This window comes from Nomascus leucogenys, chromosome 7b (genome assembly GCF_006542625.1).
Source record: "Nomascus leucogenys isolate Asia chromosome 7b, Asia_NLE_v1, whole genome shotgun sequence".
Classification (NCBI taxonomy): domain Eukaryota; kingdom Metazoa; phylum Chordata; class Mammalia; order Primates; family Hylobatidae; genus Nomascus; species Nomascus leucogenys.
The window spans coordinates 5,589,950-5,616,313 of NC_044387.1; the positions used below are offsets into that span (position 1 = coordinate 5,589,950).

General features: G+C 51.8%; 1 protein-coding gene across 3 annotated transcripts in view; it reads right to left on the reverse strand.

Annotated features, from left to right (window-relative positions):
• Positions 1-265: 265 nt before the first annotated feature.
• Positions 266-26,364, reverse strand: part of ARHGAP8 (Rho GTPase activating protein 8) — a 105,274-nt gene continuing 79,175 nt past the window's right edge. The window contains exons 8-12 of one of the 3 annotated variants that reach the window (XM_030815391.1): positions 15,543-15,616; positions 12,863-12,940; positions 11,856-11,984; positions 3,405-3,508; positions 266-773 (exon numbers count right to left, since the gene is read on the reverse strand). In XM_030815391.1, coding sequence (XP_030671251.1) covers positions 453-773; positions 3,405-3,508; positions 11,856-11,984; positions 12,863-12,940; positions 15,543-15,616 — 706 coding nt within the window. In that variant the 3' untranslated portion in view covers positions 266-452. The remainder of the gene's footprint in view (positions 774-3,404; positions 3,509-11,855; positions 11,985-12,862; positions 12,941-15,542; positions 15,617-26,364) is intronic. The other 2 variants (XM_030815390.1, XM_030815392.1) reach the window with 2 other exon arrangements.

Sequence of the window (26,364 nt, forward strand, 5' to 3'; positions counted from 1 at the left end):
TTAGCCATTGGAAGGACTTGGGCCACCTGCAGGAAAACAGTCACATGTAAGTGATCCCCTCAAAAGACCACTAGAACCACCCAGCTGACCCACTGACTCATGGGCAGTAATGACCAGCAGTAGCTTTCAGTGACTGGGCTTGGGCAGTGTGTTACGCAGCAGTGTGGCAGCAGCAGGGACTGGCAGCCTCTAGCCCCTCCATTCCCATTTTCAGTTAAACCGCATTGGGTTACGATTCAAAACATCCATCCTAACAAATGCATTGTTTTATCCCGGTCCACAACTCAGGAACCACGGAGAAGAGTCTAAGGACCAGAGGCATGGAGTTTTCATTAGAAGGTTCTGAGTTCAGCTAATGCCTGGTTATTTTTACAGACGGCAAGTTTACAAAAACACACAAGTGCACAGACAGGTGTGGGAGGTAGCTTGAAATATACAGAGTGCTTGCACCCCTAGAGACGTCTTCTGGCCACCATCAGGGGACTCGGAGGTATGGTAGGCTTGGTGAGGCCCGTGGCTTGTGTCTGCGGCACAGCCTCCTGCAAGGGGGCTGCCCTGCTCCCCCGTTCCCACGGTGCCAGGCTGTGCTCCCCAGGTGCCTCCGGGGTGCTGAAGATCTTTTCATAGTACTCAATCAGCAGTTCAGTGAACATGTTCAGGGGCACAAGGGCACTCAGGGAAGAGGCCCCCTGGGATGGCCAGATCAAATTCAGCCCAAAGACACAAGCCAGGTTAGAGCTGTTCATTTTGTTGAAGATGCTCTCCCGGGACACCTGGAGGCAACCACACACAAGAAAAGGGGAGTGAATACTGAGGGCCACGGCACCCTAGAACTCCCTCCTGAACTTCGGGAGGGGCGTATGTAGTGAGAGGAGCACTGCACTGGGGAGCTCGCAGCCAGTACGGGGACCCGGTGCAGCCACCTGCCCCCTCAGGGCCTCAGTTACCTTATCTATGAAAGGAAGGCTTGGGCTCGTCCTGGAGGACCCTCTGGCTCTGACCTTCTGTGACAGCCACAACACCCCACTATCTCCTCTTCCACTGCACCCTCTGGGGAGACACTCTTGGTGATGGGCTGTAGCACAGATGGTACGAACTAGGTGACCCCTCTGGCCTCTGCTCTGTGAGTGGCGAACTGGGCATGATGGGGACCAGCCAGCACGTAGGGGCCACTACGAGGGGCAGCGAGAGTGGAAAGAGCTTGCCTCCCAGAAGGGCTTCTTGTCAGTCTTGGCCAACACTTAGGGCAACCCCAGGAGGTGGGAGTCATTTCTCCCCGTCTTACAGATGAGGAATCGGGGGCCCGGAGGATACAGGAGACTTGCCCAAGGTCATGTGGCCAGCCAGTGGCAGGGGGCCATGTGGACCAAGGTGAGGGCAGGGCCTGTTCTCTTCTCCTTGCCTCTCTACAAGATTCAAGCTGGGGGGAACCTCAGAGAGTCAGAAACGGGGGTCATGAGGCTGTGAGTGCCAGGGTAGAGCAGAGAACTGGAAGGGGGCATGGCTGGGCATATCACCCTCACAGATCTGGTGAGGATGCCCAGACATGCCCAAGCCCTGCTTCGGGGAGACAGCTGGATACCTCTGAGGCTCCCCCTGCCTGCTGGTCCCCCCAGCCCCTTGCAGGCCACCCCTCCTCAAGCTGAGGCTCCCAAGTGCCACTGGGGGCATAATACACAACATCACACCCCACCAGCTGCATTCACATCGGTGCCCGTGGAGGAGGTGGCTAGAGAGATAAATCAGTCTCTCCCAGTGAAAAAGAAGTAGGCCAGGCACAGTGGCTCACACCTGTAATCCCAGCACTTTTAAGAGGCCGAGGCAGGTGGATCACCTGAGGTCAGGAGTTCAAGATCAGCCTGGCCAACCTGCCAAAACCTCATCTCGACTAAAAATACAAAAATTGGCCGGACATGGTAGTGCTCACCTGTAATCCCAGCTACCTGGGAGGCCGAGGCAGGAGAATCGCTTGAACCTAGCAGGCGGAGGTTGCAGTGAGCTGAGATCGCACCACTGCACTCCAGCTTGGGTGACAGAGCAAGACTGTCTCGATTTTTTTTTGACAGAGTTAGAGTAAATTTTAGTTTTGGGCCTCCGAGAAATATCAAGCACTAGGGAGAAAAAAAATTTGTTGGAAAACCAGGAAGTGGCATTCTCCAACAGACTCAGGGATGTGACGCCTACTCTGCCCAGGCTCTCCTCACCCTGCACAGCCTGGGGCAAAGGCCTGGAGAGATGGAGGAGGTTAAACACTCAGGGCCGTGGGGCTGGGGGTTAGGGGTGGACCCACTTGGATGTGTTGAGCCTTCCACTGTTGACCACACAGGCTTTTGATCCAAATGCATCCCTGCCCCAGGGGGACAGCACACTAAGCTGAGCAGAGCCACACGGCCAGAAAGTAAGGGGGGGGGGGGGGTCCCAAGCCTGACTGTGGGACAGTCCATCCTCAGAGCTGTCCTCCTCCCCACGCCCCTGCCCTCCCCCTGGGCCGGGATGCAGCGCTGCCCCCGGCCCCTCTGGAACTCAGGAGGGAGAGCACTGAAGGGTTTCTCTCTCTCTGTTCATTTGCTTAGCCTGGTGTAGTAGATTGAATGGTGGCCCCTCTAAGACAGACCACTGAGAATCTGTGACTGTGACCTTATTTGGAACGAGGGTCGTTGCAACTGTCGGTAAGTTGAGGATCTCAAGATGAGATCATCCCGGGTCATCTGGGTGGATCCTAAGCCCAGTGACACGTGGCATGGGGCCTGCACTTATGAGGGAAAGGTGGAGGGAGATTTGAGACACACACAGTGGAGAAGGCCACGGGGAGGTGGAGGCAGAGCTGGAGTGACCAGGAGCTGGGAGAGGCCAGGAGGATCCTTCCCTAGAGCCTCTGGAAGGAGCACAGCGCAGCACACCTTGATTTTGGACTCCTGGCCTCTAGCAGAGTGACACGGTAAATCCTGTTGTTTTAAGCCACCCATTGTGCAGTCACAGGAACTTAATGGATGTGCTTCTGGGTGTACCCCTTCCACAGGAAGGGTCAGTTCAGTCCACAGTGAGGGCACTGGGCTCTGCTCCAGTGGTGGACACAGCTCCCACCTCCCAGAGACTCAGCCCAAGCAGATGACGACATGGGGGCAGAGGAGCCCAATAACAACCGTCACTGGCAATGGCCAGGGGACAGCAGGTACAGGAGTAGGCAGGGGCAGGTTTGCCCTATCCAACAGACAGGGGGTCCTCAGCCGCATGGGTGCCTGACCGGGCCTTGGATGAGGTCCTTGGGTCCAGGGAGTGGTATTCCGAGGCCCAAGCAGGCCATGACCCCAAACCCGGGGCAAAGAGGGGACTGGGCCATGCGGGCCCAGCATGGCAGGAAAGGCCACTGGGCTTCCCCCCAAGCGCCCCCCTTGCCCACTCACCGCATGCAGGAAGCCCACGAGGTAGCGGAGGACGACATAGTTGTGCTCCGGGAGGCTCCACAGGATCTGGCGGCAGCGAGTGACGCGCAGGCTGCTCTCCACACCTGGAACGGCATGGGCTCCCTCCTGAGTTCCAGAGGGGCCCGGGGGCAGCGCTGCATCCCGGCCCAGGGGGAGGGCAGGGGTGTAGGGAGGAGGACAGCTCTGAGGATGGACTGTCCCACAGTCGGGCATGGGACCCCCACTTACTTTCTGGCCGTGTGGCTCTGCTCAACAAACCCTCTGTGTGTTTGGCTGTTCTTGCTGAGATGGGGTCATTTATAAGAAAAGAGGTTTAACTGGCTCATGGTTCTGCAGGCTGTACAAGCATGGCACCAGCACCTGTATTCAGCTTCTGGGGAAGCCTCAGGAGGCTTCCAATTATGGCAGAAGGAGGGAGTTGCATCACATGGCAAAAACAGGAGCAAGAGAGAGTGTGGGGCAGAGGTGCCACATGCTTTTAAACCAGATCTGGTGAGAACTCACTATCTCGAGGACAGCACCAACCCATGAGGGATCCACCCTCATGATCCAATCACCTCCCGCCAGTCCCCACTGCCAACGTTGAGGGTTTCAATTCAACATGAGACACGCTGGGGACTCAGATCCAAGCCCTATCACCTGAATTCTGCAAGCTCCGTCCCTCTGCTTTATCACCCAGCAGCACCACCTTCCAGGAAGCTGCTAAAGCCAAATCACTTTATAAATGGGAGTGGTCTAGACCAGGGGTTGGCAAACTATGGCCCGTGGCTCAGATCTGGCCCATTACCTACCTGTTTTTGCCAATAAAGTTTTCTTGGAACACAGCCACAGCCATTTTATACATTACCTATGGCTGCTTTTGCCTCATCAGGGCAGAGCTGAGTAGTTGCTACAGAGACTGCAAGGGCCACAAAGCCTAACATATTTACTATCTGGCCTTTTACAGAAAAAGTTTGCAACCCTGCTCTAGACTAACTGCCTGCTCACCATTCTCTGGCCTTTATGGCCAGTTTGGCTTCTAAATGCCTGGGGGAACAGCCAACGGTCAGGATGCAGGGCCAAGAATTTATAGGCCGGGCGCAGTGGCTCACGCCTTTAATCCCAGCACTTTGGGAGGCCGAGATGGATGGATCACCTGAGATCAGGAGTTCAAGACCAGCCTGGACAACATGGTGAAACCCCATCTCTACTAAAAATACAAAAATTAGCCAGGTGTGGTGGCGGGTGCCTGTAATCCCAGCTACTTGGGAGCCTGAGGCAGGAGAATCACTTGAACCCAGGAGGCAGAGGTTATAGTGAGTAGAGAATCTCGGCCACTGCACTCTGGCCTGGGCAACAGAGTGAGACTCCATCTCAAAAGGAATTTATAGCTGGCCGGACAGTAATGTGAGTTGCACTCTGATATGTTGGATGGTGTTGCCTCTAAACCTCATGGTGAATTGTAATCTCCAATGTTGGAGGTAGGGATGGGTGAGGGGTGATGAAATCATGGGGACAGATTTCTCATAAACGGTTAGCGCCATCTCTTTGGTGCTGTTCTCATGATAGTGATTTCTCAAGAGATCTAGTTAAGTGTGTGGCATGACCTCACCCCGTCTTGCTCCCACTCGCACTGCGTGAGACACCTGCTCCTCCTTCGGCCTCCGTCCTGATTGAAAGCTTCCTGAGGCCTCCCCGGAAGCCAAGCAGATGCCAACACCATGCTTCCTAGAAAGCCTACAGAACCATGAGCCAATTAAACTTCTTTATAAATTACCCAGCCTCAGATATTTCTTTATAGCAACACAGACTCGGTGACAGCTGACATCCTACCAGCCATCACCAGCTCTGGGGGTGCTTGTCTTTCTTTTGGCTATCTATGGGGTAACTTTGGATCTTGGGGTACCAACCATCACCAGTTCTGGGGCGCTTGTCTAAGTCTGTCTTTCTTTTGGCTATCTGTGGGGTAACTTTGGATCCTGGGGGACTCTGAGAACTTCTCTTGTATCCATGGCCACAAAAAGGCTTATTGGTTTCGAGTTACATTGGATTAGGTACACCTTTGGTCAAAAACAAAAAAACAAAACAAAAAACTAGGTGAAAAGGACTATTTGGAAACAAACTGGGCAAAGAAAAAAATCTTTAGGGCCTTCTCCTGAAATATTGATAACAACTTTCACCCTCAACAGGTAATCTTAACTTGTATGAAACTATGTATGAAAGTTATAAGATCTTGGTTTGTGGCCAGGATAGTGGCTCATGCCTGTCATCCCAGCACTTTGGGAGGCTGAGGTGGGGAGATCACTTGAGCCCAGGAATTTGAAACCAGCCTAGGCAACATGGTGAGACCTTGTCTTTACAAAAAAATATTTAAAAATTAGCTGGGTGTGGTAGTGCCTGCCTCAGCTACTTGGGAGGCTAAGGTGGGAGGATTGCTTGTGCCCTGAGGTCAAGGAGAAGGAGACCTCGTCTTAAAAATTTTTCTTGTTTACAGATCTATATGTCTATGCGTGTATGTTATGTATACGTGAAATTGTTCTCCCTCTGATGGTATTACCAAGTTAATTTATAAAATCCCTTAAATGAGTTCTATTCAAATTGGCTTAGAGATACATGAGCATTTATATAAAATATTTCTAAAGCTCTCAGAAATACAGAAACTAAGCCAAATATTCTTTTCAAGTTCATGTGACTTGAGTAACTGACAAGATTAGTCTGATATTGTTAGTTTATTTAAGAAAGCTATATAGGTTGGGCACGGTGGCTCAGGCCTGTAATCCCAGCACTTTGGGAGGTCAAGGTGGGTGGATAATTTGAGGTCAGGAGTTCGAGACCAGCCTGGGCAACATGGTGAAACCCGGTCTCTACTAAAAATACAACAATTAGCTGGGTGTGGCGGTGCACACCTGTAATCCCAGCTACTTGGGAGGCTGAGGCAGATGGATCACTTGAGCCCGGGAGAGAGAGGTTGTGATGAGCCAAGATCAGGCCACTGCACTCCAGCCTGGGCAACAAAGCAAGATTCTGTCTCAAAAAAAAAAAAAAAAGATAACGAGGGGGAATTCCTTGAAATGATGACTAGCCTTATTCAGTTTATGTACGGCATTACAGTGAGTAAGGAAGGCCGCTTCCTGGCAGGCCCAGGAAACTTAAAATATGTTGGTTCTCAGTACCTTGAGAAGAGAGGAATTCTCTCAAATCTACAGACACTACAGGCAAAGTCTGATGGCAAATTTTTTTTTTTTTTTTTTCGAGACACAGACTCGCCGTGTCCCAGGCTGGAGTGCAATGGCAAGATCTCGGCTCACTGCAACCTCCGCCTCCCGGGTTCAAGCTATTCTCCTGCCTCAGCCTCCCGAATAGCTGGGATTACAGGTGCCCACCACCACACCTGGCTAATTTTGTATTTTTAGTAGAGATGGGATTTCTCCATGTTGGTCAGCCTGGTCTTGAACTCCCGACCTCAGGTGATCCACCTGCCTCAGTCTCCCAAAGTGCTAGGACTACAGGCGTGAGCCACTGCACCTGGCCCTGATGGCAAATCTTTAGCTTGGCTTTCTAGCTTCAAGAGGCTTTTAAAAAGTGAATCTGAGATTCCTTATTAAAAGTTCTAGCAAGGTAGACTTAAAAAGAGCCTACGTAGGTCAATTCCCATTCTTGCTGCCCTTATGTAAATAATCAGGCCAAATCTAGTGAGACCAGTCTTATTTTGTAATTGAGAATCAAAAGAGAAGCAGCTGTAAGGAGAAATGATGCTCCAGTGGAAAACTACAATGCACACTTGCGGGTACTCAGTTCCTCTTGTTTCCTCCAATATCTGGCTACAACGCTCCAAGCTAACACTTCCAGTTTTTCTCCTACCCGCTGAGTTGACATGACAAAGACCTAAAAACCTACCATTTCCCCAAAGCCCTGAAAGCTGACACTGGAAGACTTGATATAAACTTCAAAGAAATCATCGCAGCAGATGATGTATGGATAATCCTTGTGCCTCCTGCTATACAGGCCACTCAGCAAGTTCACCAGAACACCCAGTGCCATCACCAAAGACATCGAAATTGCAAACTACAAAATAATTCGCTGGCCAGCTGCTGCCTCTCTCTCCCTCTACCATGAAAGGATACTTCAAGCCAACATCTAGGAATCTTCTCAACTAAATGTTCTCTTGACTAAAAAAGTGGAGTTTACGCCGGACACGGTGGCTCATGCCTGCAATCCCAGCACTCTGGGAGGCCGAGGTGGGCGGATCACAAGGTCAGGAGATCGAGACCATCCTAGCCGATATGGTGAAATACTGTCTCTACTAAAAATACAAAAAATTAGCCAGGCGTGGTGACACGAGCCTGTAGTCCCAGCTACTCGGCAGGCTGGGGCAGGAGAAAGGCTTGAACCTGGGAGGTGGAGGTTGCAGTGAGCCAAGATCACGCCACTGCACTCCAGCCTGAGTGACAGAGTGAGACTCCACCTCAAAAACAAAACAGACAAAAAACAAACCCCCAGAATTTATGGTTTGTTCAAACCATTGAACTTCACGTTTGTTGACATAGAAAGGCCCCTTATTAATGGGCTGACTTAGGTAGTCACCCTACTCCCACCTCCACCGCTGCCTCCTGAAATGAGGCACAACTGTTTACCTGGAGTGACCTAGTCACAGCACTGAGAAGAGGATTCATGCAACATGAGACAATCTACCAACTGTTTCTGGACTGTAAAACTTCCTGGGGAAAGTTTCAGATGTGGGAATGCTGGGGTCCGGAACACTACCATCCCAAATACAGAGCCTGGGCAGGCTGAATATGTTATTGAGCTGAAGGAATCTGAGAAAGGCAGGTGCGGGAAGGGCTCTCTGACTCCCCGTACTTCTCTGTAACAGATCATAAAACCTTCTCGTGGGAGGGGGTCTTCCCTATGCCCAGAGGGTGCCTTATCTCTAAAGACGGCGGAATGACAAAAGGAATTGAAGCCCCATGACTTTCCACTTTCCACTCCTCATCAAACCTAGTATCAAAACCTTCAGGCTGAACCGTGTCTTCACCTTCCTTCCTTTTTTTTTTTTTTTTTTTTTTTTTGACAAAGTCTCACTCTGTGGCCCAGGCTGGAGTGCAGCGGTGCAATCTCGGCTCACTACAACCTCTGCCTCCTGGGTTCAAGCAGTTCTCGTGCCTCAGCCTCCTGAGTAGCTAGGATTACAGGCATCCACCACCACACCCAGCTAATTTTTGTATTTTTAGTGGAGACAGGGTTTCACCATGTTGGCCAGGCTGATCTCAAACTCCTGACCTCAGGTGATCCACCCACATTGGCTTCCCGAAGTGCTAGGTTTACAGGAGTGAGCCACTGCGCATGGCCCATTTTCTTTATTTCTTTTCTTTCTTGCTTGCTTTCCTCCCTCCCTCCTTCCTTCTGTTTTGGGGACATGGTCTTGCTCTTTTGTCCAGGCTGGAGTACAGTGGTGTGATCATGGCTCACTGCAGCCTCAAACTCCCAGGCTCAAGTGATCTCCCACCTGAGCCTCCTAAGCAGCTGGGACTACAGGCATACACTACCAAGCCCAGCCAATTTTTAAAGTCTTTTGTAGAGATGGGGTCTCACTATGTTGCCCAGGCTGGACTCAAACTCTTGGACTCAAGTCATCTTTCTGCCTTGGCCTCCCAAAGTGCTGGGATTACAGGCATGAGCCACCATGCCCAGCCTGGGTCTTCATTTTCTTCATTTTCATAAAGGTTCCCATGTCAGGTGGAGGTTGCAGTGAGCCGAGATCATGCCACAGCACTCCAGCCTGGGCAACAGAGTGAGACACCGTCTCAAAAATAAATAATTTTTTAAAAGGCTCCCGTGTCATGTAAAACTTATATTAAATAGGCCGGGCGTGGTGGCTCACGCTTGTAATCCCAGCACTTTGGGAGGCCGAGGCGGGCGGATCACGAGGTCAGGAGATCGAGACCACGGTAAAACCCCGTCTCTACTAAAAATACAAAAAATTAGCTGGGCGTGGTGGCGGGCGCCTGTAGTCCCAGCTACTCGGAGAGGCTGAGGCAGGAGAATGGCGTGAACCTGGGAGGCGGAGCTTGCAGTGAGCCGAGATTGCGCCACTGCACTCCAGCCTGGGCGACAGAGCAAGACTCCGACTCAAAAAAAAAAAAAAAAAAAAAACTTACATTAAATAAACTGGTATGCTTTTCTCATGTAAATCTGTCTTTTGTCAGAAAAACAAGTTACAGGGTCCCCACCCATGAACCTAAGACGGGTAGCAGGAAACGATTTTTTTCCCTCCTGACAGAGAGTTGCTTAATGACTACGCTCTCCGGGTTTGTTAATTGGTGCCTATCCGGAAGAGGACAAATGTCTGGTATCTTTATGACCGGAGGCAGTGGTGCAAGCCAGAGCTGGGTCCTTCCCTCCCTGGGGACTGGGAGGCAGAGGTAGCACTTTGAAGGTTTTCATTTCAAAGACTTAGCTCTCAGGTCCTTGAGATAGCTCTGAGTGGTGGATGATTTTCATCTCAAAGGACAGATAAAGGATTCATAATTACAAGTTGGTTTTTTGTTTTTTTTTTTTTGAGATGGAGTCTCGTTCTGTCACCTAGGCTGCAGTGCAATGGCACGATCTTGGCTCACTACAACCTCTGCCTCCTGGGTTCAAGTGATTCTCCTGCCTCAGCCTCCCGAGTAGCTGGGATTACAGGCGTGCACCACCACGCTCGGCTAATTTTTGTATTTTAGTAGAGACAGGGTTTTGCCATGTTGACCAGGCTGGTCTTGAACTCCTACCTCAAGTCATCCACCCAACTCAGCCTCTCAAAGTGCTGGGATTACAGGCGTGAGCCACCGTGCCCGGCCCACAGTTGCAAGCTTTCAAAGGAACTGCTGCTCAAAGAGGGGTTCCAGGGCCTATCTCCCTGTCACCAGGTTTTGGCTGGAACAAACAGTAAGTTCGCCTGGCAGCATTGAGTTTTCTCAAGCAGGAACCTACAGAGGCTGGAGTCATCATCCCTCTGCAGGGGCTAATGAAGTGGGGAGGCTTCTGGAAGCTTCTCTCTAGGACAGAGCCTGGCGCATTCAGGTGATGGAGCATTGTCCATCTTGCCTGCTCTGGGCCCAGCTGGTAGGAGGATGCTGAATGTAGTGCCTCCTTCTCTGTCTCCACCAGATAGCTACCTCTATGCCCATGATCGAATTTGTCACCATGAGGCTCAGCCTGGCTCTGAACTCTCCCAGGCTTCCCATCCGCTAGCCAAAGTCAGTCAGCCCTCAACATCTTTCATGGTCTTCCAGGCTGTAGGAGAGACCTTCCCCATCTCAGACAGGGCCTTGCATTTGGCAGGCGCTTAGGAGCACTGCTGAATAAATGGGTGTAAATTTGCCTTTGAGGGGAGTTAGGGGTCCAGCGACCTTGACGGGACACCTTGAGACTGAAATCAATCTCCAGCCCCCTGCCCTCCCCAGAGGTCAGGCTGGTCTCACGTGACTCAAGGCCCGCACCCTCTAACCATGTAATTGGTCTTTCTGGAATGGCCACCCCTATCTTGAGTCACCATAACCATCAGTCACCATAAACCATCAGGGCCCCCGATGAGTGACAAAGATAACTCCTGTCCCTTGGGAAATTCCAAGGTTCAGAAGTCACCCCCCAGGGGCCAGGACAAAGGCCAGGCTACCCTTTGGGTAAAGGTGATTCTTGAATACACAGTGGGGTAGAAACATTGATTTTAAGATTCAAGATTTGTCTTTAAAGTATCTTAACCTAGCTGCTTTAGAATTCACACCAAAATCAGGTTTCCCCCTTTGACTGATAGTGCTCCAAGAAGAAAGGGGGAGCTGGAGGTAGTCCCATTTGAAAAGACGGTGTTCGATGACTTAGACGAAGGCCTGAGTGGTTTTATGGTTCCTTTGAGGCATCACTTTCCTTAGCATTCACCAGTACTTTGAGATGCTGTTACAGCTGTTTACGAGTCATCTGTGCCCAGCCACACTAAGCATTTGACTGATCACAAAGCGCCTGTAGGATCAGACCCTATAGCTGCTCAGTTCTTATCATATAAGCTTGACATCCTGCAATGATTTGGGGAGAAATGCCGAGAGCCCCTTTCTAGATGAGAGAGCTGAGGGTCTGGGGGCTGGGAAGGGGTACAGGCAGGACTTTGACCAGGATCATGAGCCCCAAATCTAGAGAGCTCCCCATCACCCTGCCTCCCGGCCCAGCTGAGCCTGAGAGACCAGCCTGGACAACCCTGACCGACCCCACCTCCTCTGCCTTTGGACAGCATGGCCTGGCTGTGCATGGTGGGGCAGCCCCAACGACCCCCTCTCTTGCCCTGCAGTGCCAGGTGGCAACAGGACGAGGGTGGGTACGCATCACCTCGGCCACCCCAGAGCCTGACCCTGGGCCAGTAGCTGGGAGACAGCATCTGAGGACCAAGCCCCCCACCCCTGCCCTGGGGCAGCTACGCACAGGTGATCCGGAGAATCTGCTCGTAGGCCTGGAAGGTCAGAAGTGGCTGGGGCAGCTCTCGCAGGAAGGTCTTCAGGATCACGGCAGGGATGTGAATGTCCCCGTAGTCGTCAAAGTTCACGGGCTTCCCTGCACACAGAACACAGCACTGCTGAGGTCTGCACCCCGGCCTGGGCACTGCCGCTGCAGAACGAGCTCTGAGACACAGGGCGTGAGATGTCCAGATGGGAAGCGCCTGATGCTGGAGCCACATGTCCTGGGGATGCTGCTGTCCCCACCTAGAAATGGGGGTGCTGTGGCCCCATCAGCCCCTATACCGCCCTCACTGCCTCCTCCTAGGCTCCCAGTGGAGGTTGGGGTGGGCTGCTGGCTTCTCTGTGGCGTGCTGTTGCTCCCAGCTACAATGCCAGCTCTCTGAGGCCAGGTCTGTGGCAGAGATGACACTGCAGGCCCTGGGCCTGAGACGGGCAGGCCTGAGCTGGGCCCCGTGCAGACCTGATGGCTCCATGATTGTGTAATGCACAATTGATCATGGGAGCAAGTGGGATTGAGGGCAAGTCTTGTCAGCAAGACAGCGGCTTCATTAGTGTCAGTGCGATGCATCCTCAGCTCAGAGGCCACTGCCCCTGCCCGCGGGTTACACATGGCAGTTAAGGAAGCCGTGCTGAGCCAATTCGGGGGAGCTGCCAGATAAAAAACCAGCTTCCCTGCACTGCAGTGTCTCCTGAAAGCACGTGCCACGTGGTGCAGATGGAGAGACCCTAAAGGCAAAATGGCATCATGCGGCCACCATGTCCCAGTGGGGTTGGGGGTCTGGACAAAAGGTCCCCACTCTGGACTACCAGTGGGCCCCTCGATGGCTCCTGGGCAGCTGCCCCCACCCTGAGTGTTTTCTGGGAGTTGGATGGGTTGTGGGGGCGGTGCTTCCCTGCCTCCGCTCTGAGGCCCTGGAGCGCTGTGCTTGCTGACCAGGCAGCTCAGGGCTCAGGACTGCGGGACACCCTCACCTTGGTTGTAGAGCCTCTGGATCTCGCGGACAGTCTGCACGCTGGCTGATCTCCGGAACAGGCCCTCGGTGCGCAGGCCTGCAGGAGAGGAGCTTCCAGGCATCTCACAGGTCCCAGCCCACTGAGCTTCCAGAACGTTATATGACACTCCCTTGCCTACGGCGTCACCCACCTGTGGCTGCCCTCCACACATTTGGTCCTCAAATCCTTTCCATATTCCCCAACCCACCCGATTTCCCACCTCTGTGGTCCGTGGAAAGGGAAAGCGGAAATAGGCAGATTCTAAACTCAGACCTGGGCTCTAGTCCAGCTCTGCCTACCAGCTGTGTGACCTCAGAGAAAGCACTCGGCCTCTCTGAGCCTATCTGCCTTGTTTATCTACAGAATAAGGCCATAAGCTCCTGTCTCCAAGGGCTGCAGAGAGGACCGGACACGGTGATGCCCAGCACGTGCCTGGCACCTGGGAGACCTCCAGACACATGCCTTCCCACAAGGCCTAGGGCTGAGCTGTCCAGCACAGCAGCTGGTAGCTGCACATGGGGATTTAATTAAAATTAAATAAAATTAAAAACCTAGTCACTCAATTGCATGAGCCTCATACGAACTGCCCTATTGGGCTACTGCCACGGGGCTGGTGGCTGCTGTTTAGACAGTGAAGATACAGATGATGTTCAAGTTCGATTGGGCAATTCTGCTAAAGAGGTGATTGTAATCAAAGAAGAAAACTTGTCTCCATTGTCAGTTTACAAAGAGGGTTTTCAGCGCTTGTAATTGGCTCATGAAAGTAGCCCCGGGGTGGAGGGAAGGGTTTCCTCTGGCCAGGCCCCTGCTGGCTCCAGAGCCAGGAAGAGAAACAGGCCTGAGCCTGCCCTTGGGGAGCCTGCGGTGGATGATGGGGGTGCCCTGCAACACCAGGACCTAGGACTGTGGCACAGGCATCTGGAGATGCAAGTCTTCTTGGGACTTGCAAGGCCTGACCTCCCCTTCTCCTCCCAACTTCCTTTAAGTCCCACACGCTCCCGCACTCCCACGGCCACGAGCCCCTGCACCTGCTTTCCTCTCTGGGGCCTCTCTGTCACCCGGCATGGCCAGCTTCTCCCCATCCTCAGAGCTCAGCTCCACTGCCCCTCCCTCAGGGAAGCCCCCCAACAAGGTCAAACCCCCTAACAGGGACCCTGGTCTGGCAGGGCCTTCTCCCTGATGGAAGTCAGCATCTGGGCAGCTCTCGGTGGAATAGCTGCTGCTTCCACGTCCCGTGTGCTCACTTTGATATCCCCAGAGTCTGGCACAAGGGAGGCACATAGTGAATGTCTCCCGAGTGAATGAGTGAATGATGAGGCGGCGTGAAGAAGGCAGTTCTGTCCGGGAGACGGGCAGAATTGGAGAGGGCTGCCGGAAAACAGGACCTAACCGGCAGAGGGCAAGGAAGGGCAATCCAGGCTGGGGACAGGCGGGCCTCTTGGGGTCCCAGTGTAGGGTGCTCCCCGTACCTGCTCACCTGCCAGCTGAGCATCGTGACTGCGGGAAATGCTGGGGCCGTGGGGTCTGGGGTGTGAGGGAGATGGCCTCCCAGGCCCCCGCCCAGCACATCTGCTCACAGATACTGCCCCCATGTGCACGGACTCTTGTGCCAAAGCACATTTCCTGGCCACCCTGTCCTACAAGTGAGGAGGGGCTCTCCAAGCCCTGCCTGTCTGAAGCAGGTTTTTCAAAGACCACCCACGTGGCCTGCTCCAAAGAGGAAATCAACCCGCTCGTAACCAGAAAGGTGCAGGGCTAAGGCAGTGGCTTTAAGAGCCACCAGATGGAAACGTGAGAAACAGCAGCAGCCAAGGGACCACGCAGTGGTGGGGTTTCGGGCCCATGGTGCTGAGTCCGTGGCAGAGCTGGGGTCTGCTTTAGGGGGTTTGGCCATGTTGGGGCGATTCCCTGAGGAAGCAACTGTTGAGCTGAGCTCTGGAGGCTGGAGGGGAGCCAGCCCTGCCTGGGTGGTGGGGATGGGGGGGCACTCACTTCTTGTCTGACACCCACGCATCTGCGCTGCAGCTCCCAGGCTGGAGACCACCCGGCCCACCTAGCACACCTGCACCTGTGGTGCCAGGTAAACCTCCCTGGTGCCTGCTCCTCTGTGGGAACCTCTTTCCTCCCATTAAGGTAAACGCAGCCTCCATGCACTTTCTCCACAGACCTCAGTTCTAGCCTCAGGAGCCGTGGAGAGCCCACAGGGCTCACCCCACTCCAAGTTCTTGACTGCGCCCACCCCACTGTCAATGGTGTCTGCAAATCAAAGTTGATCCCATCAGAGGAGCCCTCATTTCCAGAGGGCTTCCTACAGACCAGCACCGCCCGAAGTGCTTTGCAGGCACTGTCTCATTTAGGGGTCACAACAATCCTACAAGTCAGGTACTGTTTGTTATTAACCCCACTGGACAGACAAGGGAATGGAGGCCCAGAGAGGGTGAGTAACTGGCCCCATGTCACACAGCTAGTACACAGGGGAGACAGGATTCAAACCCAGACCATCTGAGGCCAGAGCCCAGACCTGGAGCCACTGTGCTTGAGCCTCTCCCTTCCTGGTCACACCCCCTGGCTTGTGGGTACTCAGGATCCAAGACAAACCACCCAGAAAGGTGCACCCAGCAGCCCTCATGTCACCCAGCTGGAGCCGGCCCTGTCTCACCTTTCTCTCTCAGGTACGTCACTGTGAACCTCAGCACAGGGGGGATGAGTTCGCCTTGATTTTTGTCTTTGAGGCTGAGAAAAGAGAAAAGAAAGTGGCAGTTTTTACCTGAGCTTGATGGGTGATCATAATGAATAAGAGGCTGGTCCTCTCCACACCCCTGTGAAAACACAGGACCCAGGCACTGTCCAGGAAGAGACAGGCAGGCTCAGCTCTCAGGAAGTAGAAAGTCTGGAGGCCAAATAATAAAATGATAGTGCAGTATTTGAGAACTCCATGAGAGGGCTATTTATGATACAGGGAAGACCTGGGGGTTGGGGAGGGCTTCCCCAGGGGGTAATTTCAGAGCTGGGTTTTGAGGGATGAGTAGGAGCCTGCCAGAGGACAAAAGAGAGAAGGGCATTCTAGACAGGGAAGCCATACTGGGAAGTCCCAGTGGTATGAGATGGCTTGGCTGTGAGGGCAGAAGCAGCAGCCCTGGACTGGATGCTGATTCAATTAAAAAACATAGTTGACAAAAACCCAGTATGTTATCTGGGTTAACCTGTCTCTTACTTTGCTATTTTGAGACAGAGATTCACATAAAGACATGTTGGCCAGGCGCGGTGGCACATACCTGTAATCCCAGCAGTTTGGGAGGCCAAGGCAGGCAGATTACTTGAGCCCAGGAGTTCAAGACTAGCCTGGCCAACATGGGGAAACACTGTCTCTACTAAAAATACAAAAATTAGCTGGGCCTCATGGTGTACACCTGTAATCTCAGCCACTCTCCAGGCTGAGGCAGGGGACTCACTTGAACCCGTGAGGTGGAGGTTGCAGTGAGCTGAGATCGCGTCACTGCACTCCAGCCTGGGCGACAGAGCGAGACTCCATCTCAAAGAATAAAATAAAATCCAATCTGAGAATCTCTGTCTTTTAACTGGAATGTTGAGGCCACTTAGATTTAATGTAATTATCAGTTACGGCTAGTTTAAATCTACTGTTTGTTATTTGTTCCTTTTTCCTCTTTTGACTTTATTTTGCTGGCTATTTTTTAGGATTTCATTTTATCCCCCTATTAATATATTAGATGTGGCTGGGCACAGTGGCTCATGCCTGTAATCCCAGCACTTTGGGAGGCCAAGGTGGACAGATCACGAGGTCAGGAGTTCGAGCCTAGCCTGGCCAACATGGTGAAACCCCATCTCTACTAAAAATACAAAAATTAGCCAGGCATGGTGATGCACACCTGTAATCCCAGCTACTCTGGAGGCTGAGGCAGGAGAATCACTTGAACCCAGGAGGTGGAGGTTGCAGGGAGCCAAGATCGCGCCACTGCCCTCCAGTGTGGATGACAGAGCAAGACTTCAACACTCTCTCTCTCTCTCTCTATATATATATATATATGCTGCATCTTTTTATTTGTAGTGACCCTAGTTTTACATTATACATATTTAATGTAATACAGTCTATTTCAAATGATATTATACCACTCTACTTACAGTTTAAGTCTCATATCCCATCCCATTTTTTTTTTTTTTTTTTTTTTTGAGACAGGATCTTACCCTGTTGCCCAGGTTGAAGTACAGTGGTGTGATCTTAGCTAGCTGCAGCCTTGACCTCCTGGGCTCAAGCAATACTTTCACCTCAGCCTCCCAAGTAGCTGGGACTACAGGCATGTGCCACCATGCCATGTCAGTTAATTTTTTGTAGAGACAGGGTTTTGTCATGTTGCCCAGGCTGGTCTTGAACTCCTGAGCTCAAGCAATCCACCTGCCTTGGCCTCCCAAAGTCTTGGGATGACAGGCGTGAGCCACTGTGCCAGGCCCGTCTTCTTTATAATACATTATCCAGTACTCTAACATGTTTTAAGCCTCATGCTACTTTATTATTTTTGTTTAAACAGTCAATTTACTTTCAAAGATATTCTTAAAATGAGAAAATCAATTTGTTTTCTATTTACACATGTTTGCCATTTTCAACACACTTCATCCCTTTGTGAAGACCCTAATTTCCATCTGGCATTCTATTTCTTTGTTCTGCAGAGCTTCCCTTAACATTTCTTATAGTGTAGTTCTGCTGAAAATACATTCTCTCAACTTTGATTTATCTGAAAGAGTTTTTACTGGGCATTTATTTTTGAAATTTTTTTGCTGGGTATGTAATTTTAGATTGAGAAATTTAGTTTTTTTTTTTTTTTTTTTTTCCAGTACAATAGAGATGTTACTCCATTGTTTTCTGGTTCCACCTCCCCAGTGAGAAATCTGCTGTAACTTTTTTTTTTTTTTTTTTTTTTTTTTTTTTGAGATGAAGTCTCACTCTGTTGCGCCAGGCTGGAGCGCAGTGGAGCTATCTCGGCTCACTGCAACCTCTGCCTCCTGGGTTCAAGTGATTCTCCTGCCTCAGCCTCCAGAGTAGCTGGGATTACAGGCATGTGCCACCGCGCCTGGCTAACTTTCGTATTTTTAATGGAAACGGGGTTTCACCACGTTGGCCCAGCTGGTGTCAAACTCCTAACCTCAGGTGATCCACCTCCCTCAGCCTCCCAAAGGGCTGGGATTACAGGCATGACCCACCACCCCTGGCCTGCTACAAATCTCATCTTTGCTCTTCTATGTGTACTGTCTTTTTCCTCTGTCTACTCTTAAAATTTTGTAACTGGTTTTAAGAAATTTGATTATGATGAGCCTTAGTATAGTTTTCTTCACATTCCTTATCTTGTAGTCCATTGAGCTCCTTGGATCTATGATTTTATAGTTTTCAACAAATTTAGAAAAAATTTTGTCCATTATTTCTTCCAACATTTTTCTGCCCTCTCCTTCTGGGCACTCCAATTAGACTCTAACATTATATGTTAGATGATTCAATATTGTATCACAGGATAGTCTTTTATTTTTGAGATGGAGTTTCGCTCTTGTTGCCCAGGCTGGAGTGCAATGGTGTGATCTCAGCTCACTGCAACCTCCACCTCCCAGGTTCAAGCAATTTTCCTGCCTTAGCCTCCTGAGTAGCTGGGATTACAGGTGTATGCCACCACATCTGGCAAATTTTTGTATTTTTAGTAGAGATAGAGGTTTCACCATGTTGGCCAGGCTGGTCTCGAACTCCTGACCTCAGGTGATCCACCCACCTCAGCCTCTCAAAGTTCTGGGATTACAGGCATGAGCCACCACGCCCAGCCAGTCTTTTTCTTTGTGTTTTATTTTGTATAATGCCTATGGGTATACCTTCAACTTCACTAATTTTTTCTTCTGCAATGTCTAATCTGCTGTTAATCCTATCCAGTGTGCTTTTTATTTTAGAAATTTTATTTTATTTTGAGACAAGGTCTCACTCTTATCACCCAGGCTGGAGTGCAGTGGCACAATCATGGCTCAGTGCAGTCTTGACATCCTGGGCTCAAGAGATCTTCCTACTGCAGCCTCTCAAGCAGCTGGGACTACAGGCATGTGTCATCACGCCTGGCTAATTTAAAAGTTTTTTTTTTTTGTGGAGATGGGGTTTTGCTATGTGGCCCAGGCTGGTCTGGAACACTTGGGCTCAAGCAATCCACACACCTCAGCGTCCCAAAGTGCTGGGATTACAGGGGTGAGCCACCGTGCCTGGCTGTAATTGTATGTTTCATATCCAGAAGTTTCATTTGGTTTCCTTTAAAAATATCTCTTCATCACGTTCATGTTTTCTTCTACTTTCTTGAACAAGTGGACCATATTTGTATTTGCTGTTTTCATGTTCTTGTCTGCTAATCCCATCGTCTCTGTCATTTCTGGGTCTGTTTCTATTGACTGATTTTTCTTCTGGTTATGGATCATGTTTTCCTGCTTCTGTGCACGCCTTGTAATTTTTCTCTGGGAATTTCACATTCTGGATCATTGGATTTTACTGTATTTCTTTGAAAGAAGATGAACTTTGTTCTGCTCTGTATTAAGTCATTTGCAAGCTGGTAGGTCCCTTTAAGGATTGCTTTAAATTATGTTAGAGAAGGTCTAGAAGAGTCTTTAGCTTAGGGCTAACTTAGCTCCACTAATATGCTAATACCCTTCTGAGGACTCCACCCAAAGCTCTGAGTATTATAAAGTCTGGGGTGTAGGGGTGAGGGTAGAGTACAGGGGGCGGGGGAACACTGACCATTCCCAGCCCTGTATGAGCTCTGATCACTTTCTGCTCTGCTACTTTCCAGTGGTTCTGTTCTGTTCCTTTCATTTCCTCTCACATATAAACAGGTTAGCACTTAGCCAAAGACTTGAGGAGAACCTTCTGCAGACCTCGGTGCTCTCTCTGTGCAGTTCCCTCCTCTCTGGAACTCTGCCCCACAAATGTTAGCCACCTTAGCATCCCCAGACCTTGAACTTTATTACTCCAGTTCTGCAAGAGTGCTGGAGTCTGTTGGGCTTCTCCCTCCCGGCTCTGCAGCCTGGGAACTCCAGGCAGTAAGTGGGGGCAGTGGCAGGCCCGTTTCCTTTCTCTCAGGAGTCACAGTCCTATGCTGTGTCCAATGTCTGCAAATTCCTAGCTTCATGTATCTTTTTTTTTTTTTTCTGAGACAGAGTCTTGCTCTGTCGCCCAGGCTGGAGTGCAGTGGCGCAACCTTGGCTCACTGCAAGCTCCGCCTCTTGGGTTCACACCATTCTCCTGCCTCAGCCTCCCTAGTAGCTGGGACTACAGGCGCCTGCCACCATGCCTGGCTAATTTTTTGTATTTTTAGTAGAGACGAGGTTTCACTGTGTTAGCCAGGATGGTCTTGATCTCCTGACCTCGTGATCCGCCTGCCTCAGCCTCCCAAAATGCTGGGATTACAGGTGTGAGCCACTGTGCCCGGCCAACTAGCTTCATGTATCTTATCTACTTTTCTAGTGTAAGGCAGGATGGCAAATCTGTTCATGGTTCTCCATCAGGTCAAGACGCAGAAGCCACCAATTTATTGCTTAGGGGTTTCTGAAGGCAGAGAGGTGGTCTCATGGCCTGGCTACAGTCCCTGTTACCCTCCAGAATGACAGCTTCTCTGGCTCCTCTCTGGCTCTCATTCTGCCCCATCACCAGGTGAGACCCCTGAACATTCGGGGATGGGCAGCAGACAGGTGCAATTCCACTTCAATCCTCCAACTCATGGATGGACCTCAGCCTCTTCCCTTGGTTCCCAAGTTCAGCAATTCCTGTCTTTATTAGAAAAATTAGTCACCCTGCAGAAATACACAGCTTTGCCACTTGCAAAATGCATTGCTTCACTGGAAACAATGTGGTAGGCAAGGCAGCCTACTGTTACCCACTTCATGGATAAGGAAAAGGGGTCGAGAGAGAGAAAGGCTTCCGTGCTTGCCCACAGCTGGCCTCGTGAGGAGGGGTTTACATTCCAGCCGCCCACCTCTGGATGCAGGGTCCTCTCCCCGATCGTTAGAGTCCACAGGCCATCAACAACGTAAACCTTCACCAAGATGAAAATGAAAACGTAGCCCATGGCATACATTCTCATCAAAACAGAACACAATGCTGGATGCAAACGAAGACAAACACAGGCCCATCTGGGGTCAAAGTATTCGACTGGGTCTCCCTGGCCTTGCTGGGGCTGTGATGTGAGTCTTTGGACTGAAACAACTCTAAGATGCTGCTTTTCTCTCTCATTGCAAGAGAGCTCCTGGCTTCCCCCAGGCCCTGCCAACCTCCTGATGCTCAGCCCTGGCTCTGGGGGTCTATGTCACCCCTGGTGGCCCCCAAGGAAGCCAGGCTGGGCTCCTGCCTGCCAGTGCCAGCTGGCCCTCACCTCCAGCTGATGCATCATCTGTGTTTGCACATTGCACGTTAGTGAGTGTTAGGGTGAGGGACTTTCCTCTCGTCACCAGCCCCACCTGCCTGAGCCACTGAGGTCTGCCCGTGACCCCTGGCTTCAGGCTCTACAAAGCACGTGACCTTTCTGGAGGGTGATTCCACGACAACCAAAAACCTTACAGTCACACTGTTTGATCCTGTCAATCTATGTCAGGAATTCATCCCAAGGAAATGACTGGGGATGTGTATGCAAGACCTGTGCTGTTTTCGTTTATTTGTTTTGAGATGGAGTCTCGCTCTGTCCCCCAGGCTGGAGTGCAGTGGCGCAATCTCGGCTTACTGCAATCTCCACCTCCCGAGTTCAAGCGATTCTCCTGCCTCAGCCTCCCGAGTAGCTGGGACTACAGGCACGGACCACCATGCCCAGCTAATTTTTGTATTTTTAGTAGAGACGGGGTTTCACCATGTTGGCCAGGATGATCTCGATCTCTTGACCTTGTGATCCGCCCGCCCCAGCCTCCCAAAGTGCTGGGATTATAGGCATGAGCCACTGCGCTCAGCCTGTGCCTGGTTTTAACCCTTCAAATCAAGTGTCCAACACAGGGCCTGAGACCCAGCAAACAGTACATACTTGGGGGAGGATGAGAAGCAGATTTTCGCAGTGCTCCCCACACCTGGCACTGATCAAGAGCTGCACGGGAGTAGACTGTGGTGCTGCCAACAAGCGTCCCCTTCCTCTCTGTGTCACCTTCATTTCCTGGAGGGCAGTCACCTCCCTGCCCCACTGGCTCTGGGCTGGGCCATGTGCCCTGCTGTGGGACGTGAGCAGACAAAACATATACCATGTCCAAGGAGACCACATAGTTTGGTGTGGCCACTCTTATTCCAGTCCCCACCCTGAGAATGGCATGTCAAGAGGCTGCTAGGGCCGGGCGTGGTGGCTCACGCTTGTAATCCCAGCACTTTGGGAGGCCGAGGCGGGCGGATCACGAGGTCAGGAGATCGAGACCATGGTGAAACCCCGTCTCTACTACAAATACAAAAAAATTAGCCGGGCGTGGTGGCGAGCGCCTGTAGTCCCAGCTACTCGGAGAGGCTGAGGCAGGAGAATGGCATGAACCCGGGAGGCGGAGCTTGCAGTGAGCCGAGACTGCGCCACTGCACTCCAGCCTGGGCGACAGAGCGAGACTCCATCTCAAAAAAAAAAAAAAAAAGAGGCTGCTTCTTCAGCCTGGTGCCAAAATGCAGGTACACGGAAGGTGGGCCAAGCCCCTGCTGGCCTGTGTACCTCCCAACCTTAGCAAGAAAGAAACATGTTGCAGCCCAGTGAGACTTCTGCAGCATAATTAGCAAGAGCTGACTGGTGTGCATGGGAAGAGGGATACCTTGAGCGCAGTCCGGTACTGCAGAGGAGGCATTTTAGGGATACCTGAAAAAGGAAGTTGGAATTGGCCACGTGGAGCTAGGAGTGCACTTGGAAGGCAGGGAGCAGGTGTGAGAGCTACTCGACGCCTCTGCCTCCACTTCCTCTCCTGTCACGTGGGCAGGATACTAGCACCTGCCTCCCAGGGTGGGCAGAGGGATGAGAATTAAATGAGAACAGACCCCAGCACTCAGAAAACATGCAGTCTATGTGACTCATTACAGAACAATCGGCAAATCATGCTCGCACAGAGACTTAACAATTCTAAAAAGAAAAAATACATGGAAACTTGACTCAGATTCTTGGCCGTGACGCATACCTGAATCTTAACGTTAACCTGGATAGGTGCTTGGCATCTTCCCTCCCCCGTTCCCTAAGGGGGCCGCGGCAGGTTCCACCCTGCCAGGCAGGCACACACGCTTCCTCCTTGCTCTCTATGGGGCCAATAAATGTAAACTGGACTCCCCTGAAAGGCAGCCCCGCATGCATGAGGCCTGCAGAGCCAAGTTTTGGGGCTGTGGAGCTGGCAGTGCCTGACACGGCAGGTACTCACGAGGGACCCAGCGAGGCCTGCTTCTCCGGCCACAAGCCCCTTCCCAGCCAGACCTCCCCAAAGGCCTGGCTCACCTCAGACACTCCAGGCAGACAGAGTGCTCTTTTAAAAGCGACCCCAGCTGGGCGCGGTGGCTCACGCCTGTAATCTCAGCACTTTGGGAGGCCGAAGCAGGCGGATCACGAGGTCAGGAGATCGAGACAATCCTGGCTGACACGGTGAAACTCCGTCTCTACTAAAAATACAAAAAATTAGCCAGGCGTGGTGGCGGGCACCTATGGTTCCAGCTACTTGGGAGGCTGAGGCAGGAGAATGGCGTGAACCCGGGAGGCAGAGCTTGCAGTGAGCTGAGATCGCGCCACTGCACTGCTGTCTGGGCGGCAGAGTGAGACTCCGTCTCAAAAAAAAAAAAAAAAAAAAAAAAGCGACCCCAGAGAGCTTCCCCTTTCTCCACGTGAAGACGCGGCTAGGAGGCACCATCTATGGACTGGGAAGCAGGTCCTCATCCTACACCGAATCCTCATCATGAAAAGGAATGTGCCGGCTTCGTTGAGCTACGAGCCAACGGCACCGACGAAAATCATTCCAACCAGGCCACACAGAGGCAGTCCACGTCACAGCTGAACAAACGGGCCCAGCGAGCTACAGTTACTTGCCTGAATCTGGTGGCACCTTGATCTTAGATTCATACAGCCTCCAGCTCTATGAGAAATAAATTTCCGTTGTTTATAAGCCACTCTGTTTATGGTACTTTGTCATAGCAACCAGAACAGACTAAGATACCTGACAGGATCACAAAGATGCTTGCAGAGGATCTTGTGAGCAGAAGGGAGAGGGGATGTAACAAGGGAAGCTGGGGCCAGAGTGATGCGCTGTGAAAACAATGGGAGGGAGGGCTGGGAGCCAAGGAGCATAGGCGCCTCTGGAAACTAGAAGAGAAACAGATAACCCCCAGAGCCTCCAGAAAAAATGCAGCCCTGCCGAGATCCTGATTTCAGGACTTGTGACCTCCAGAATCACAAGAAAATAAATATGCGTTACTTTAAGCCGCTGTGACAGCAGCCACAGGTCCCCAAGGACCCTGTGTGGATCAACAGAATTTGACAGAAGCAACTGTTCAGTTTCTGGGCCAGGTCCTTCTCTCCTGTCCTAAAGAGCCTGACTCTTCCCACCTGTGATCTCAGGAGCCTTTGTGCTGGAAGCCCTGAGCTGCCCTGGAAGAAGCACAGCTACCCCAGCAGCGTCAGGCTGGGGACACTGCGGGCAGGTGCTCTGGCCAACAGTCCCCACTGAGGCCAGAGGTGCAGGAACATAAGGCAAGTCTTGGATGATCCTAGCCAGCCACCAGCTGGACACCACCACGTGCCCTCTGCCAACGCCCCACGGGCAAACTCGCCTGGCCGAGTTCTGCTCAAGTTCCACCAACACCAGGAGCCGTGTGCGTGTGACGTGGTTGCTGTTGGAAACTGCTAAGTCCTGGAGAATCTGTGAAGTGGTAACAGGTAAGGGAAGACTCAGCCATGATGAAGAGGGCCCCACTGAAACCCACCGGGCTGAGTGTGAGCCTTTCCTCCACGTGTGTATCGTCTGCCTCATTTCCACCATCGTTTCATGAGCCTAAGTTAGAGATCAGAGGACGACACTGGGAGAAGCCAGGTGACCAGCTCAAGGTCCCACAACCGAGAGGTGGCACAGGGAGGCAAGCCCGGCCTGGGCTTCCATCTCTGCTTCTCCTGCTGGGCTCCATGGCCCCCTGGGAACGTCTCTATGTCAGATGATTTATCAGGTGAACATGGTATCGAGTGTGCTTTAATTTTATTCCAAGATTTACAGAGGAATCTGCTAATCCACTTCAACGGCGATTAGAACTCTGTCCACAGCCATAAGGCTTCTGCATATCCAATCTCGATGGGTGGTTTGGTTTCATGGCAATTTCGCTTTTGCTGAAGCTTCACGTTGGGGACACTGAGCAGCAATCCACAACTCCCCGAGGTGCCCTGGGGGGCTGGCGTGACCTTCAGGAGGTCCTGCTGCTGCAGGAATACGGACCTGGCCCCCCGCCTCCTTCCCATCTTGGTTTCCACTCTGGGAGGGAGAAGGTGTCCTGGGGCCCAAAGAGACAGTGTCCCTGGGGAGGGAGGAATGTGGCAGGCAGGTCCTTTTCTCCCAGGATGTGCCAAAGTTACAGGCTCTTTTCCTCCTCTCTGCCTCCTTAGGGAGCCAGACAGACCCTTTCAAACCCTGGCCCTCCCTTCCTATAGGAGCTAGATCACCACCGGCCAGTTTCCTTATCCTCTCCAGCCTCAGTTTCTCCATTTGGAAAGCAGAGGTGCTGGTGTTCTCTCCCCAGGGTCTGCAAATATTAAATGACAAGGGAGGTGCAGGCTTTGCTGAGCTACAAGCCAATGGCACTGATGAAAATCGTCCCAATGCCAGGGGCTGAGCAGCCTCCCAGGCCGCACACAGGTGCTCCATGTCACAGATGAACAAATGGGCCCAGTGAGCTACAGTGACTTATCCGGGTTCATGCAGCTGGAGAGGCTGCATCCATTGATTCCAAAGCCCTGGCGGGCTACTGTTCCCGGGGAGGGAGACCCACGGAGTCCTACTCCACAGGTGGGACAACGCGGAGTTATGAGGAGGATGAGTTCCTGAAAGACCCCTTTACCTACTGCTTTGTCTCTGTGCTGTCCTTTAAAAGTAGACTCTCAGGTGGGGCATGGTGGCTCATGCCTATAACCCTAGCACTTTGGGAGGCCGGGGTGGGTGGATCACTTGAGGTCAGGAATTCCAGACCAGCCTGGGCAATATGGAGAAACCCTGTTTCTACTACAAATACAAAAATTAAGGCCAGGCACAGTGGCTCACACCTGTAGTCCCAGAACTTTGGGAGGCTGACGTGGGCAGATCACGAGGTCAGGAGTTCGAGACCAGCCTGATCAACATGGTGAAACCCTGTCTCTACTAAAAATGCAAAAATTAGCCAGGTGTGGTGGCGTGCGCCTGTGATCCCAACTACTCAGGAGGTTGAGGCAGGAGAATTGCTTGAACCCAGGAGGCGGAGGTTGCAGTGAGCCAAGATTGTGCCATCGCATTCCAGCCTG